This window comes from Zingiber officinale, chromosome 4A (genome assembly GCF_018446385.1).
Source record: "Zingiber officinale cultivar Zhangliang chromosome 4A, Zo_v1.1, whole genome shotgun sequence".
NCBI lineage: Eukaryota > Viridiplantae > Streptophyta > Magnoliopsida > Zingiberales > Zingiberaceae > Zingiber > Zingiber officinale.
Genome location: NC_055992.1, coordinates 136,743,520 through 136,759,676, shown reverse-complemented (window position 1 = coordinate 136,759,676; position 16,157 = coordinate 136,743,520). Strand labels below are relative to the sequence as shown.

The following is a 16,157-nucleotide window of genomic DNA, read 5'->3' as shown; positions in this document are numbered from 1 at the left end:
CTCATCAACATGCTAAATAAATAAAGATGGACAAACAAGTTTGTATTATCAAGTTTAAAATCAATCAAAAAACTAAAAACTATAAAAGTTTCAAAGAATTAAACTTGAACTAAAAACTCGATAACATCTAAATGAATCAAACTCAAGCTAAACTTGAACCAAGTTCAAGTTTGTTAAAAAAAAAAAATCAAGTCAGCTCGAACAACTATTTCAATAGTTGGATTCATTTTAAATTTGGCTCAGTTTAACTCGATTATCCTATCAAACAAACTTGGACATCATAAACTTGACTCAACTTGCCTTGTTTACGACCCTAAATGCAACTTAACTTTACATGTTGACAAGAGAAATGTGGAAGCAGTTTAGATGCTCTTTAGCCTTTAAAAAAAGACTAGGCATCTCCAAAGTTAACACCTATCTTTTTCAAGTGCTTTCTCTGTGCCCCTCCTACTTGTGTCACAGCCACAATAATAATCCACACAACTCTTATTATATTGGGCATTTGCCTTTGCCTTTGCCATCACTTAAAAGTTTTAAGCAGCTTTGGCATGCCTCCACATTTAGTCGAGTGGCAAACAAAATGGTGATCACCAGAACAGTGGCAAACACAAAACAATGGCTTCCAGGGAGAAATATGCCATGAAAACCGGCATGGCAAGGGCTTGTAGACCCAGCCATAAACACTGAGTCTGCCCTTCTATGGGTTCAGTGCTCAAGTGAAAAAACAAACACACAAACAAAGGTTTAAACCTAAATATAGTTTGGGTGTGCAAAGAGTACGATGAAAAGTGTGATCTTAATTTTCAGCAAGGTTCAAAACCTCGAACCGTGTTAAAATTTTAGTATTTGACTGGAACGATACTGAAATAGATTGGAATTGAAGATGAAACATAGGAAGGAGATATTGAACATGTCATGGCTTTAAATCTTATATCATGCTTGGCGACATGATCGAAATATATTATTCTAGTAAACTACCAAAACTCGATACCTCTCAACACAGACAATGTATCATTCTTTTACTTCATCTCCTTCCTCCTTCAACTTCCAATTTATCACCGACATCATGCATTAGAGAGTCAGTATGATACTGGAATAAGTCAAAGATTGAAACTATGGCATGACTTGAGACTTAACCTTGATGCATAGTGGTATTGAGTTTCGATTTTGACCATTTCACCTGGCATGATAAGAGATTTCAAACCATGATTTTCAGTACTGTTCTTGATATTGTGACTGTAGGGATGTTTAAGGATTGAGTTACCATTGACCTGTTTGTTATGAAATAGGAAGAACATATCTACTCTTTAGGATGATAATCATATTTCACCAACTCTTGATGTCTCAATCCTTCAACAGGAACTAGGATCAGTTGGAGTTTACTGAAGCAGGCCATGAGATGATAGGATAGCATTGTGATTGTCCTTATGCCTTGCCAGACACTAAATTGATTGAAAGCAATCAATCAGCATAAGCACACCATCCCATTCAGCATGGAGAACAAAGGTTCTTTTGAGTTTTTGGCCTTTTCCTGATTGAATTCTATGTGAGTAATATAATGAACTCGAAACATGATTTACAATCATAGAAGACAAGTCTAAACTCACCAGAAGGAAGAATTCCGAAGAGAACTGTAATCAGGTTGAGTCGCAGTGAGCTTCTTTGTCCTCATTGAACGGAATCTGAAAAAAGTATGGAATTGCAGGTGAAATGAGATGGCCTAATGCAGGCCATTAAGGAGACCAATGCGAATAAATTATTCGACATTCTAGTGTTTAAAAGGAGATGATGATTCACTACATAGGCTAAGACATCGAAGGCTTCTGAACTCAAAGATGACAGGCTTTGGCTCTCCTTGCGGCGCATGCAAATTTTTGAGGAGGAAGTGCATGAGAGGGTGTGTCTTTGCCCCATACTTCTGCCATGAACAGAGTGCTGCTCATTTTGCAGCTATTCACAAGGTCTTCGGAGCGAGCAATGCCTCAAAGCTCCTCATGCACCTCCCGGTCTCAGACAGGTCGGAAGCTGCGCTTACCATCTCCTATGAGGCTCAAGCTAGGATTCAAGATCCCATTTATGGCTGTGTCGCTCACATATTTGCACTGCAACAACAAGTGAGTACCAATTAGAACATACAATTCTCAAACATTTAGTACTCTAGTACACACAAAATCACTTTCCAGGCATGCAACAACTAACTTTGTTAAGTTTTGCAGTTGAGAAAATTGAAAATGCATGAATGCATTTGCATGTGTACTATGAAACATCAATATATATTAAGTCCTACGGAACATCGAAATGACATAATTTCTCATGACATCTATCTTTTTTTCTCCTGCTTTTCTAATAAAGATTCAAGATTGTAGGTGCTAATAATATGTTTCCTTGTTTGTAGGTAGTGACACTGGAAGCACAACTAGCTTCCTTGAAGGCTCAAATTGCTCAAGGTTTAGCCAGTGGATATTTGTTGACTTCCCGAAGTCGACTTGACGATGAGAAATTGAATCAGAAGCGACCATCTTATCAACCAGGACAGGGCTTCAATCTGAGTGGAGAAGAGAGGATGATGCAGCCTTTAATTTCAGGTGCTTATGCACATCAAGAAGGGATGCTGTACTTCGACAATGGAGTAGTCAATTCAAACAACTTCCCGTCTACTCAGCATTACGACCAACTTTCATACATGGACAGTGATCAGACCTCCTTCACCGAAGACGATTCCTCGAGTGCCATGGCCTCACTCGACATAGAGGCAAATGCAAGGAGATCGTCATATCTCGAAATGGAGGACCTCCAGTCAGTAGCATTTGGCCATCTTCATTGTGCATGAGAGGCCAACTCATGAAGCATCATCTTCAGTTTTGATTCATCAAATTTGAGTTGCGTCACAAGCTCACGAAACTCGGAAGAAGCTTTTCTTGGTCCTACTGCTATGCAATACTTGATGAGGCTTGCCAATGTACAATAGCAGTATACCTAGGCAGAAATAAGAGACTTAACGAGTTTTTTTAAGCTCACTGCCTTCATAATGGAGAATGGTAGTAGTGCTAAGATTGGCAAATTAGGATAAACATCGGGATTCGACACCTTAACTAGGAATCATGATGAGCAAGGTTTTTTATATGGTTTGAGTCTGGAAAAAGGTGCTTAAAATTTCAATTAGCTACTAAAGTAGTAGATGCTATTGAGTATCCACTTTAACAAACAAATAACCTACTAGCTATTACTTTTTAGTTAAATGCTCATACAGGTTGTAAGATCCAAAACAAGTTCTAACTTCAAGGATAATGCTAAAGGCGAATATCCTCATTTCTGAAGTAATCTCCTCTTGCAGCATATTAAGGTTCTTGAAGAGTAAAACTCCAAGACAAAGTAAGGGATATTAAAATTGCTGGCGTGATATCTAGACTACAGCTATGTTTTGTTTTCTGATGTAATTTTGAGTAGAAGACCTAAAGCAAGGTGGATCTAGAAACATTAGTATGCAACTACCATAAAAAATTAAGTATATTGTTGGTAACCATTAACGAAATCAAACTTGACATGCATCTTATAAGCTTTTGGGAACAAAAAATTGTCATCCAATTAAATGTAACATGGTTGCATCCAAGGTTTAATATCTCGAGTCGCCTCGGAGTTTCGGACTTTAACTGGAAATAGTATGTATTGAAGTTTTAATGTGTGGTGCCATGGAGAACTGAATAGAAAAGTAGGAAGTAGATGAAAAGGAAGAATACGAAGAAAACGAATCTATATTCCCAACTCTATATATGAAATGGTATAATTTTAACATCATATTGCATAACAAAAACTAAAATATAGCATCTCAAAGAGATGTCAAATGTTAGTATGACACAATACTCATTGACATGATTGACACAACAACACAAGATAAATTGTTTGTGCCAAGTAGTGTTGAGTTTTGGTAACTTATTGGAACAATATGTTTTGACCATACCATCCAACATGGTACCAGAATTTAAACTATGATTGCATCGTAATATTTTATGTTTATCTCCCTTTCGATAAAGCCAAGTTGATGCATAACCAATGAAAGAACATAATCCTTCTTTTTGAGCAAAACGCATTGCTAGATTTAATTAGTGCAAAGTATACAGTTAAGTGGACTATTCCTTCCATTCCTATTTTCTTCCATCTCTTGCATTCTTAATCTCAAGTTGTTACAAAGTAGAAGAGTGTTGGCCTAGTCTTGGGTTGAAATACAAGCAACATAATTGATGTTGTACTAGTCAACAAAAGGCAAAAAAGTTAAAAATAATAATAATAATACAAAAGGAGGTATAGCTACATTTTCATAAAGCTAAAGCTCTTAGTTCAAAAGGTATTAGGGTTGTTACTTGAAAAGGAGATTGCTAATTCAGGTTTATACTAGTTGCTTTTTTTATGGTCACTCCTAACTTATCTAAAAGCTTTAAGCTAGCAGAAGTTGCAGGCTTAGTTAGTTATTTGACTGGAAAAGAGGGATATCCACATTCCTTATTTCACATTAGTTATTAGCTCAAAGTAGGAGTGGCAATAGATGGAACGACCATTTATACGGGCACAACTCCGTCAACGAAGTTGCAAATTTATTAGATTTGAGTGAATGCGCCTTAAACTACTCTTATAATGTGTTTGATAGTTAATATATAGACTATAAATTGAATTATGGAATTGACTTGTGAATTTTCAAGTCTGGGATTGTAGTCTTTTGTTTGAACACAAAGAGCAAATATTCAATATGCACAGTGATAGATATTCCTCCAGATAATTAGAAAGATTCGCCCGGTACACTGGTACATCTAAACTACCTAGCCTCTTGATTAGTTTGGTTTGCGTCCCCTCGGATGGATCTAGTAGCTAGCGCATGAGGTGTTGCCACAATGAGGTCTGGGGTTTGAATCTCGGCAAAGCCGAGATAAATACCTCCCTTATGTGCTAGTCACTATTTCAAAGGCTAGTAGCCGCCCGTGATTTACCTCCTCCGTGTTGGCCCTAGGACGGGTTGGCGGGGGCGCTGGGGGCGAGCGTATTCGCCTTTTGCCACAATTGATTAGTTTGGTTTGCTCAATTTGCCCATCCTATCTAGTCTACCTACAATGTAACTCGTCCAACCCACTCAATCCATTTGGATCATCTGATTTGCTTCACCCATTCAATCAAATATGGAAGTGACTAGTACATGAATGATGACTCAACTCACTTAAACAATAAACACATATAAGATAGAAAAAGGTTAAATTAAATTAATCTAATTAAAGATTAATTTATCAAAATAATCATAACAATTTATTATTTAGTACACTAATCAAAGATGGAGTCCATCTTCTACATCTGCAATAGATTTCATAGTTTACTTTCTCAGCATACAAAAAGGCCTATTACAAGCTGAAATTAACATTTGGCAAGTTAGTGAAGAAAGCGAATATTTCTAATTAGTTAAGAAGAAGTTCAAGACAAATGTATATTTTATAATTTAGAAAAAATATTAATTTCTTCAATTCTGTCTGGGTTTCGAATAATACTTTAATAAATCCAACAACCAACTTATTAAAATGGGGAAGGCTAATTGTGTTATAAATTGGTAACAATAATTAATTATAACTTCTAAAACTACCTTAAGAGTGACTAAACTTTAATAAAGTTAATAAATAACTTGATGACGAAACACAATACTGCTCATGTAGAATTCAACCTAAATAAAACTGGAAATTAGTTTAAAACATTTAATGGATAAAAATGATTCTATATTTAGACTTAAAAGTACATATCTTCCCAAAATAAACTCTTAAAAATTTAACGACTTCTAAAAACTAATCTCATTGCTTGCTTTATTTAACTCCATAAGTAAGTTAATTAGTGTAGTTAATGTTATATTATTTTAGGATTTTGTATTAGAAGTTGAGTCAAGTCGTGTTAACGCCTAAAAGAGGGAGAGGAATCAAGGGAGGCGTCATCTGGCGAGGAGAGAAAAACATGTTCTAGAACTTTCGTAAAGTAATTTAATTGGGCCTAATCTGGGCCTTGACTAATCGCGTTCAGACCGCGTCCTAGTAAACAGAACTGACCAGAATATTCGCTTATTTCTCTTTTTTTTCTGCTGGTCTTTATTCTCCACCCTTTTTATACTTCCATTATTACGCCACCGCCACCAAATGGATTGGCATTTCTGTGATTTTCTTACTGATTGGTGGCAATCGCCAATATCTCCTGTATAAATTTCCTTTCCTTCCTATCCCTTCCGATCCGTCCTTCCACACAACTCCAGATCTGCAACCATGGGATCACGCTATGAGGTCGAACTCACCGTCGCCTCCGGCCGCAATCTCAAGAACGTCAACTGGCGCAACGGCGATCTCCGTCCCTACGTCGTCGCCTGGATCGATCCCGCCGCCAAGAGTTCCACCCGCGTGGCCACTGCCGGCGACGAGGATGATCCGATCTGGGACGAGAAGCTCACGCTGCCGCTGCCCCCGGGCGTTCGTCTCGAGGACGCCGCGCTCTACCTGGACGTGGTCCACGCGGGAGGCGGCGAGGGTGTTAAGCCGCTGGTCGGATCCGCCCGCCTCCGACTCGTGGAGGTCCTTGACGAGGTCGGCGTCGGAGCGAAGCTGACGAAGAAGCTGAAGCTGAAGCGCCCATCCGGCCGCCCCCAGGGCAAGCTCGAGGTGACGGTGGCTGTCAAGGAGTCGGCCCGCTACTACGACCCCTACGCCGCGCCTCCGCCCCGGGAGTACTCGCGCTCAGGCCCCGGGTACGGATACGCGCCGCCTCCCTACGGCGCCTCCGCGCCCTACGCCCAACCGCCGACTGGGTACCCATACGGCGCTCCACCGGTGGCGGCGGGAGGGTACGGCGCTCCTCCTGCGGCGGGAGGGTACGGCGCTCCTCCTGCGGCGGGAGGGTACGGCGCTCCTCCGGCGGCGGGAGGGTACGGATACGGCTACGGGCAGGATCAGCAGAAGAGCAAGTCGAAGATGGGGATGGGGACGGGGCTGGCTGTGGGGGCGGCGGCGGGGCTGCTCGGGGGACTGGCTATCGCCGAGGGGGTGGACTACGTCGAGGACAAGATCGCGGACGATGTCACGGATAAGGTGGAGGACAACCTCGCCGACGACGATTATTACGATGGCGGCGACGACTTCTAAGTCGCCTCTTCTGCTGACTCGGGGCAAAATAAACAAAAACTTGGTTCATTTTCCTTGTGTTCTCGCATGCTATTGCAGTGCACTTAATGTGGCAGTTTTATTTATCAAAATAATAATTAATACTAAATCCAAATATTTTGAGAGAGACCGAGACAATAAATTATAGCTCACCTAGTGCGTTCTTTGTGCCAAAGCTACGAGGAGAACGAGCTGAAAATGTTGGAGCTCAAGTTCAGCAGTTAAGAGTCCTGATGAGGGCAATCAAACTGAAAGAGAGGAGCAACAAACTACTACCAGTGAAACATGATTATCTCTGACAGTATATGAGAAATGAAAGGAGAAACTATAAATCCAATAGCAAAAGTAAGAAACTAACCCCAGCCGACAAGTATTTGAAGTTGAAGCCTTTTACCTCTCCAGCAGGGTTGGAGAGTGGATAGAATCTGAGTTGCAAGGAAGACCCAACAATGGCATGGTGTAGAGAGCTCCTCGACTTGCCTCTGTTTCCAGTTACTTCATCTTCATTGATGGTTCAACTCCATGTGTTCATTCTTTGCTCAGATGACAATGAGTTAGAGTGAAGCCACCAAGAGGTCTCTTTTCTAGCTATGACCGTGAGCAACACCATCATCAATGAGAGTTATCGTAGTCGACGGTCCTAGTTCATAAATACACCAAATCTGTAGCATTGGGGTCGGCAAACACATCATCCAATGAAACTGCCACCTCTTTTCGGAAGCTATTGTAGTCCTTACAATTAGATTTTGCGACAAAATTGGAAGAATTTAATTGCCAATTCTCCCAATTTTCATCCTGGAATTAGTTCAATGGAAAACACCAAACTGTCTCAAGTATGAAGCATATTTAAAAACATTGATTTTCTCAGATTCTTTTAGAAAAGACATTGATCCAGAATTAACTACTAATTGTTAACATAATCAATCATAAGCTTAACTAATGTTATGAAGTAAAACCATGATGGCATATGTTACTCATAACTTTTTCTGTTGGGTTAAGCAGTTTGTACAAGGAGGAGAAACACTAAATCTTGAAGCAACTTCACCTAATTTGTTGTCTTTGTATTCTAAAATAGGTTTCAATTTTACCACTGTTAAATTGTTGTAAACAGGATTCAAACAATCCTTGTGTAATTCAGTAAACCTCTATAATTAGTTCAATAATGTCGTAAAAGAGATAAAAGAAGTTGATGAGGAACAAAGGATATGCATATAACTACAAGTTATATTCGTCTAATCAGTTTGTAATTAGCAAGTCTGAAGATGCAACAATATCTTAGGTTTCTAGCGGAATGGGATTAAAGAACAATGGAAGCTAAGAGAAAATAGAAAATATCGAATTGTGTTAAACTTTTGGCAAGTCATTGTAGAATATGAATTGACAAACGAACATTTCGGCAAGGCAAATTAGACCAATCCACAAACATACGAACAACTATTGCACTGACTATAGTATGACTAGCTGCAACCTGATAGCAGTAAAGTAACTCAGAAGTTACAGGAAGATCTATATAAAATACATTCAATACCCGTAACACCATAATTCAGTGTCACGTGATGTGGATTAACAAAGAAACTTCTAAGCTCAGTTGTGGACTAATAAATAATCTTTATAAACTTAGATTAAGCTTTAAGGGTGGAGCTTCCCAAGTTAATGGTATAGCCAACATTGGAATGATTCAAAGCTATGAATTAGACTTTGAATTTTAATGGAGAAAGACAAACTTGACGCATGATTAAAGCACCCTAGTTCAGTCTCACATGGTGAATTGTGAATCAGTCAGTTTTATAAGCTATGAGTGGACTCACTACCAACTTGAACTTAAGTGTTCTAGGCTAGCAGGTTATGACACTACCAAACAACAATGTTAGTCGATCGAAGCATAGGCAAATTTCATTATACTAATAGTGCATCCAAAATGTTCTGCTAGATACTATATTATCATTACAATAATCTAATGAATTGTCATAGAATAGCATATGCAAGCTCCAGCAGTGGCATGCTACTCAAGGCTGCTAGGCGAAAGCAGAATCAATATGCAAACTTCAAACCAAAGTTAAGCCCAAGAGAGTGGCGAACAATGAATTCCGAGGACAAAGAGAACAATCACCTGACAAACGTTGCTGAATTGCAAATAGTGTTGTTTCCTGATTCCGATTGAGCTCATCTTCCCCGCCATCTGGCATCAGAACCGCACCGCCGACTGCTTCCTCTTCCGTCTCTTCCTCAAGATCCTGCATGCCACAAGCGCCTCATCAGTTATTTGACAATGAAAAAGATTTGAAATCGACAATGGCGAAAGAACGAGATGATGCTGCTACCCCGTGATCCCTAATCGAAATGTAAGACTGAAATACCAGCCTGGGCAATCACGCCTCATCCATTTCGACTAGGCGGCCGGCCGTGCGAATGGGGTGGATGGCCTTTCCCGGTGGTCTTCCATTTCTAGAACCCAGTGGATGCGGCGCGGAGGGCCGAAGAAGTATCAATCCAGGTGGGGGATTCGGATCTGGAGCAGCCGAGCATGTCCAATGGCTCGCACTCGTTGAGGTCTACCTCCGCGATAGCGCCGAGGTGGTGAGAATGGCTGCGGACCTTGCGCGCGAGATGGATGACGGTTGGTGGAAGATGACGCCGCTGTGACCAAAACGGGAATGAACTGTTCTTTTTATAATTATATGTTTTTTTGGCCTGCAGAAGAGGTCAAATTCTATTTTTGCTCCTGATATATAAAACTCAAGGATTGAACTACATACGCAACTTTACTTTACGTTGCGCCTTATACGGCATTAAAAGAGATGGTTTCCACGGTATCTAAATTATACAATAACAGTTTTACCATTACACCAAATATCCCTTTTATTGACTCAATTTAATTGTTTTAAAAAATATATATAAAATATAAATACATGTTTAAAAAAAAATTGTTGTCCAGATTCGATACTTGCTCATGAATTCACAATAAGAATATCTAAAAATTTATTGACCAAACTACAATCCTATGGCAGCTCTATGATAAGTGCATGTTTATGATAAGGCTCTCCTTCAGAGACGTCTAATCCAACTTAGATTGAATCACAACTGAGATCAATTTCAATTTTAGTTACAAATTCAATCAAGCCAGTTTGAACATTTACAAAGAAGCACTCTATACAGAAAAGCCAACCGAAAAACAGTCGAAGAAGATACACCTAGACCTCATTACCTGCAAAGAGACGATGTACCTGAAGGATAGGAAAACATCAGCAGTCAAACAAGTAGCAGGCTGGAGATACATCAAGATCAGAAGCAGGGTAGTGAAGTTCCTAGAGGAGTGAGTTCTGAAGCAGAACCTGTGTTTCTAGAACAAAGATATGTTATAAACAACACTTGTTTCCTGATTATTTAATCAGCAAAGAAAACTATTAATGTATCACAGTTGTTCATGTAAAGAGGCATCAAGATCTTCTCTTTATTGCCTGTCGGGTGCAATGCTGATGATCTCCTGTATTAAATCTGGCAGTCAAACACTACTAGTGTGCTTCGTTGTGTATCTAAGAAAAAATATTCACATATGCTTTTGATTCTGACATTTCTATCGATGCCAAAAGCTCCTCCCTTGGATTTACATAAAATACAAGTAAAATGGAGAATCAGCTCACCCCTGGCTGTATCATTGGCATAAAAGCCCAACTCTTCCGATGCTCAGATGTTGCACCGACAACCTTCTCGTTGGCCCACCAATCAGAACCAACATTAGGTGCTTCTGAAACCCCCTCTGAGTTGTCAAATTTGAATTCTTTAGATGGTGGTAGATTGAGAGAAGATTGCACTTTTTCGGGCAAGTCATGGTAGGTGTCATCAATGCCGATTCTCCTATTGTTATCTCCTTCATTAATTGGTAGAGCTCCATCAGTTCTTGCAGTAAAGGTTTCAGAAGTCCCTTCACTAGAGATTGCTACCTTCTTTTCTAAACAGCGAGTGAACTCTTCAGCGGTCAAATCAAATGAGACTCTATGATCCATTGTGTGTTCGTTGTTCTTAGGCATAACAGCAGATTCCACTACTGGTTCAGCTGCTGATATATGACCATCCAAAAGTGATCCGCCAATTCGAGTGTGTCTAGGTATAAGCTTTCTTGCAGCATCCACTTCAGAACTCAAGACTTTCGGTGGTTCACCAATAGGGAATGATTGGAAAGAGATGTCAGCTGAGTGGTGATCAGGATCAGGGAAAGGTGAAGAAGGACCAGAACATACTGAACTCGGTGATATAAGGCGACCTATTGGGCTTCCAGGGTAAAGTTGATAGGTTGGGAACTCATAGGACTTAGTTTTGTTGCAATTTGCATCAAATGAAGAAGTCAGCAATTTGGCAAATGGTACCTCAGGCGAAGAAGGGGTGGTCAGATGCAAAGGCTCTGGTGGGGGTGTAAAGGGAGCCGTGGAAGGTTCAGTCGTGAAAGTGGAAAAGACGGGGGGTGACACCAATTGTGTCTCGTTTGCATAAGGCCCAATGGCAAAGATGGAAGTTGGACCACTTGGAGAGTAGGTTCTTGTTGAGAGCGCGGAGAAAGAGATAGGAGCTGCAGGTGATTGCATGGCAGAGGGAGTTCCTGACGGTAGAAAGGAAGCTGGAGAAGAAGGTGGTGCAATAAATGGAAGCCTCACTTCAGGTGGATGATTTAGGTTCTCAATTGCAGGAGTGTCAGACCGAGGAAATGCAGGTTCAGGGACAAGCGCAGCATGACTGATGCGCTTCTCATTTCTATGTGATCCAAAACACCAATACACACTGAGCCAGGCAGTCCATCTTCTTCTCTGGAATTGAAAGGAAAAAAAAAACAGAAATCAGCTGTGAATGTAGAGATCTTATGAGCCACTATTAGCAAACAGCAGGAAACTCATGAATTTTGCATGCAAATAACAAACAAAACTCGCTTGTTGTAAATAGGTATAATCATTTTTACTTGGACAAAAAAAGTTAACAGATAATGCAAAAACTTTGTGTTGCTAGTCGGATGCTTGAGCACGAGGTTCCCTCTTTCATTGCTCAAAGAATGTAGGTTGTGTAATGCCTGTAGAAATGGTGTCCGAGTAATTTATTCGAGGAATTCCCATGGTGGAAAATAGGGATAGTAATGGGAACCAATAAGGTGATAACTGGGAATCGGTGGATATCAACCCTTTTAAGTTGAGTTTGGGTACCTCCTTCTTATTAACCAGGCTGGGTAACGTCGAGCCTGGGGTGACCGGCCCGGCCCTACGGAAGTTTCCCACCGGCCACCAGGGTAAATTGGGAAGCGCTCGCAGCGGGCAGCCCAGGAACCAGCATCCTTTAGTTGCATATTTTATACTTATAGTTTTGGGTCAAATTCGAGTTTGCTTAAAATTGCAAGTAACTGCATATTTTATTCATTTAAGTTGGATAGACAAAAACTAAACAATAATGTCAATTGTCAGTCGATAATCAAATATTAATTGCTCTTGAAGCTCAAACAATAATTATTGAACTAGTAGGAAACTGAACAGCATATCTCAATATGTTTGTGTGAAGCAACAAGGTTTACTACCCATAAAATTCATCATGTTTACAGAAATCACAAATAATTTGACCTAAAATAGCAGGCATAATATATCTATGCATTAATACTCACTAATACTCATTCACTAGTGATATAGCATTGTGCAGAGTTACCTTAATTGTTACAAAGCAAGATAATTAAAAGAACACTAAATTGTGCTACTATAGAGGCATATTTTGTGTCTACTCCTTTCAGAAATCCTTGAAATAATTGTCCACTGAATGTCAAACCTACAAACCAATAGGCAATGAAAACAAAACTGCTTTACTTGGAATGACCCTTGATACCACTAGAAGTGAGCAAATAGAACAATTGCAACTAAGAGGGTTTGAGTGAACTTAAAATAGGAAACAGATGTTTAACTAGGCTATATAAAACTGTGGTAGTGAAACTTATGTTTGATGGAATTGACTGAAGCTGAAGCTGCCACTGGAAAGGAAGAAAAAAGGTACATGATAGTCAAGTAGGTGGGAGGAAAAAAAAATATTAGGCCTGGAATAAATAACAACAATCTATTTTATTTTCTCCTATCTATTTTGTCTTTAATGTTGTGATCTGGACTATTTCTTTAAAGTTCACATGATTTCAAAATCTGAATTAGAATTGCAGAATGATTGCTCCATTACTAATCAAACATATTAGCCCTAACTAGGTCTTCAGAAAGTGTATCACCACTGCAATCACATACTCTTGTTAATTTTTAAAAATAATAATCATTTAAATTTTACTGCTTGGCAGCCACTAATCACTATCAATTTGATTACAATTTCTAATATCTATGCATGTGTCCTGCCTAAGTAAATCCAACACCTCAAGAAATAATACAGCCAAATCCTTAAGAAAAAAATGATTATAATGCAGCCCATAATCATTGAGAATATTTTGACTATGCCATGAAGTTGATCTGATGACCTAAAATGACATATCAGACAGCATCATGTTCAACATATCTATTTCAAACTCCCAGAATGCTTATTGCAACTTAAGAATGCTTATGACTCTACATTCTTGTTACCAAAGTAGTCTAATTTGTTTACAAAAACATCTCTGTAAAGCTTCAATCCAGGTTTATCAAACCTTAACCAAGTTAAGACCATATATCATGTTCCATGGAAACTAATAAGCTAATAAGAAAAAGGAGAAAGTTCTTTTTAAGGTTTACTATTATGAATGCTATTTAACTATATATCATCCAAGTCATGTTAATACTAAATATTTTGAGGTCAGTTGCATGGATTAATTATAAAACTATCTAAACTTATGCCACTAGTGATGGTCAAATCAACCAACTCATTTTTTTATTACAATACCTAAAGTCTTATATGGTTTTCCTCCACCTTTGCATCCTTAACTCTAATATTAATTGAATTCGTCAAATTGGAGAATTTATTGGTCACCTTTGAACATTTTCATATCATGTCAATCTATTTTCTTCACTATCATCCACTGGAGATACTAGTTGCTTTTGAGCAATAATATTCTTTTATGTTATTTTTTAGATAATTTCAAGCATCTATTTTACCACTTCCCTCTTCAGACTGCTTTAATTTCTTCATTTTATCATCCACTGGAGATACTAATTGTTAAGACTAAAAATTATTTTATTCATCTTTTTAATAACCTCAAGCATCCATTTGCCACTTTCATCTTCAAACTGCTTTTCTTCATTTTATCATCAACCAGAGGTACTAATTGCTTAGGACTATATATATATATATATATATCATAACGTCAAACATCTATTTTACCACTTCCATCCGATAATATTTTGGAACGAATTGTTTCTTGACAGTCCAATTCTCAATATCCATAAAGTACAACAAATAATACCATAATTTATATTAACTTTTCTTTTTTAGTCTAGGAGGCACATGATGATCCAAGACATCCTCAAGCGCTCACTCTTTATTTCCAGTTTAACTACTGTGCAAGAAACAGATAAGCCCAATTCAGATATTCAAAGCACATATCGAACTCATAATTTGTGTAAAAATGATGAATGAGGGATGTAACACACAGAGAGAAAGAATATGCAAAGCTCAACTTGGGTTCACTTTGCTTTGAACTGCTAGGTAGTTCCAAAAGCTTATCATGATTAAACAGTACTAACTAAACACCCACAAGAAATTCACATAGTTTAAATAAAATCTTCACACGATTGCCTTCTTGTAGCTCGCCTGATTTGAAGTCATTAACTACTTGAGAAAATATAAAATTAAACAGAATAAATTCAAAAAAACTCATGGCAACAGAACCATTGCCCAGATCTCCTGTGTGCCCTAGGAAATATCTAAAAAGTCAAAACTACTGTAACCATTACAGATCTAAGTTCTAACCCGACGAAACTACAAAGGAAACCCAACATCAATAACCATATCAAAGTCATAGAACGAAATAGGGGAGAAAAATAGCAAAGAGAACGCAGAAACCAACCGGAACGGTCACTTGCTGGACACGGCTCTCAGCAGCGACAACCGCCGCCGCCGCCGCATTCACAGTCTCCACGCTATTATTGACGCCCCTCATCTCCTCCGCTTCCTAAATCCGGAAGAAAGACAGCGCCCCGATAAAAAAATTCCCCCGGTCGCGGACCGATTTCTGCACGAACAACTCAAATCCTGTCGAAGAGCGACGATTCACAAACGCATCGGGACAATTCCCCAATAGGAATCGATGAAACTCCAAGAGAAACGAGTCGGATCTCGTCACCGAAGGAGATCGGAGAGGGAGGGAGGAGGAGACAGCGACGCCGAGGTGGAGAAAGAGGGCTGGAGAAAAAGAGAAGAGACGAGAAGCATTCGAAGGCGAATCTCATTAAACTTCCACGGGAAAAAGCTTCAAGGCGAGAAGGTTAAACACGCCATCAAACGTCGTCCTCAAGTGCTCCAAAATTACCAGTTTACCTCCATCTCTACGGCACCATCACAAGCGAATCTTCGCCGTTGGAATTCCAGAATCGTCAAATTTGATGGCCGATATGACAGAGAGGACGAAAGTAAATGGAGGAGAAGATCAAAGGTGTTTCGGTACTTTCCTAGGCTCGCGTCACGTGTGCGTCGTTGCCTCAAATCGTAATAATAATTTTTTTTTATTGGACGCTGTTATCGTCGTAGCTAGCGCCGCTCGTGTGCGCAGGGAGTGTGGGGCCTACTATGGGGACCACTGAACTGATTGGACGACAGTCGGTTGGAGTGAGCTGGTGAGTGAACAGGCCCGCGCGGATAGGAGTTAGTAATTAACGACTAATCTCGGTTTTAACCGTGTTTTAACTGGGGACTACCAACGATTGTAAACGAATCAAGCCGACTTAAACTTTATATTTTTAAAAATTATTTGGTAAAGGAACCGAGTGATTACATTTTTAATTTTTATTGCAACATATATCTGTTTAGATATTTATTACTAGAACTCATTTAAATATTCACTTA

The 16,157-nt window shown here is 39.3% G+C and overlaps 3 protein-coding genes and 2 long non-coding RNA genes across 5 annotated transcripts; 2 read left to right on the top strand and 3 right to left on the bottom strand.

Annotated features, from left to right (window-relative positions):
- Positions 1-861: 861 nt before the first annotated feature.
- LOC121971389 lies at positions 862-1,942 on the bottom strand. The gene is made up of 4 exons (XR_006109127.1): positions 1,801-1,942; positions 1,608-1,682; positions 1,272-1,531; positions 862-1,180 (listed from the first exon to the last, which is right to left on the bottom strand). It is a non-coding gene; the product is annotated as an uncharacterized LOC121971389 (long non-coding RNA).
- Positions 1,590-3,679, top strand: LOC121971387 (LOB domain-containing protein CRL1-like). Its single transcript, XM_042522639.1, has 2 exons — positions 1,590-2,114; positions 2,396-3,679. The coding sequence occupies exons 1-2, from the start codon at positions 1,836-1,838 to the stop codon at positions 2,828-2,830; spliced, it is 714 nt and encodes a 237-aa protein (XP_042378573.1). The 5' UTR covers positions 1,590-1,835; the 3' UTR covers positions 2,831-3,679.
- Positions 1,967-9,248, bottom strand: LOC121971388. Its single transcript, XR_006109126.1, has 3 exons — positions 7,525-9,248; positions 7,320-7,414; positions 1,967-2,102 (listed from the first exon to the last, which is right to left on the bottom strand). It is a non-coding gene; the product is annotated as an uncharacterized LOC121971388 (long non-coding RNA).
- On the top strand, positions 6,177-7,283 carry LOC121971386 (protein SRC2 homolog). The gene has a single exon (XM_042522638.1). The coding sequence runs from the start codon at positions 6,279-6,281 to the stop codon at positions 7,146-7,148; it is 870 nt and encodes a 289-aa protein (XP_042378572.1). The 5' UTR covers positions 6,177-6,278; the 3' UTR covers positions 7,149-7,283.
- A 1,000-nt stretch (positions 9,249-10,248) lies between the features above and the next one.
- Positions 10,249-15,556, bottom strand: LOC121971385. The gene is made up of 2 exons (XM_042522637.1): positions 15,163-15,556; positions 10,249-11,965 (listed from the first exon to the last, which is right to left on the bottom strand). Exons 1-2 carry the CDS (start codon positions 15,253-15,255, stop codon positions 10,799-10,801), a joined length of 1,260 nt encoding a protein of 419 aa, XP_042378571.1. The 5' UTR covers positions 15,256-15,556; the 3' UTR covers positions 10,249-10,798.
- Between the last annotated feature and the right edge of the window lie 601 nt (positions 15,557-16,157).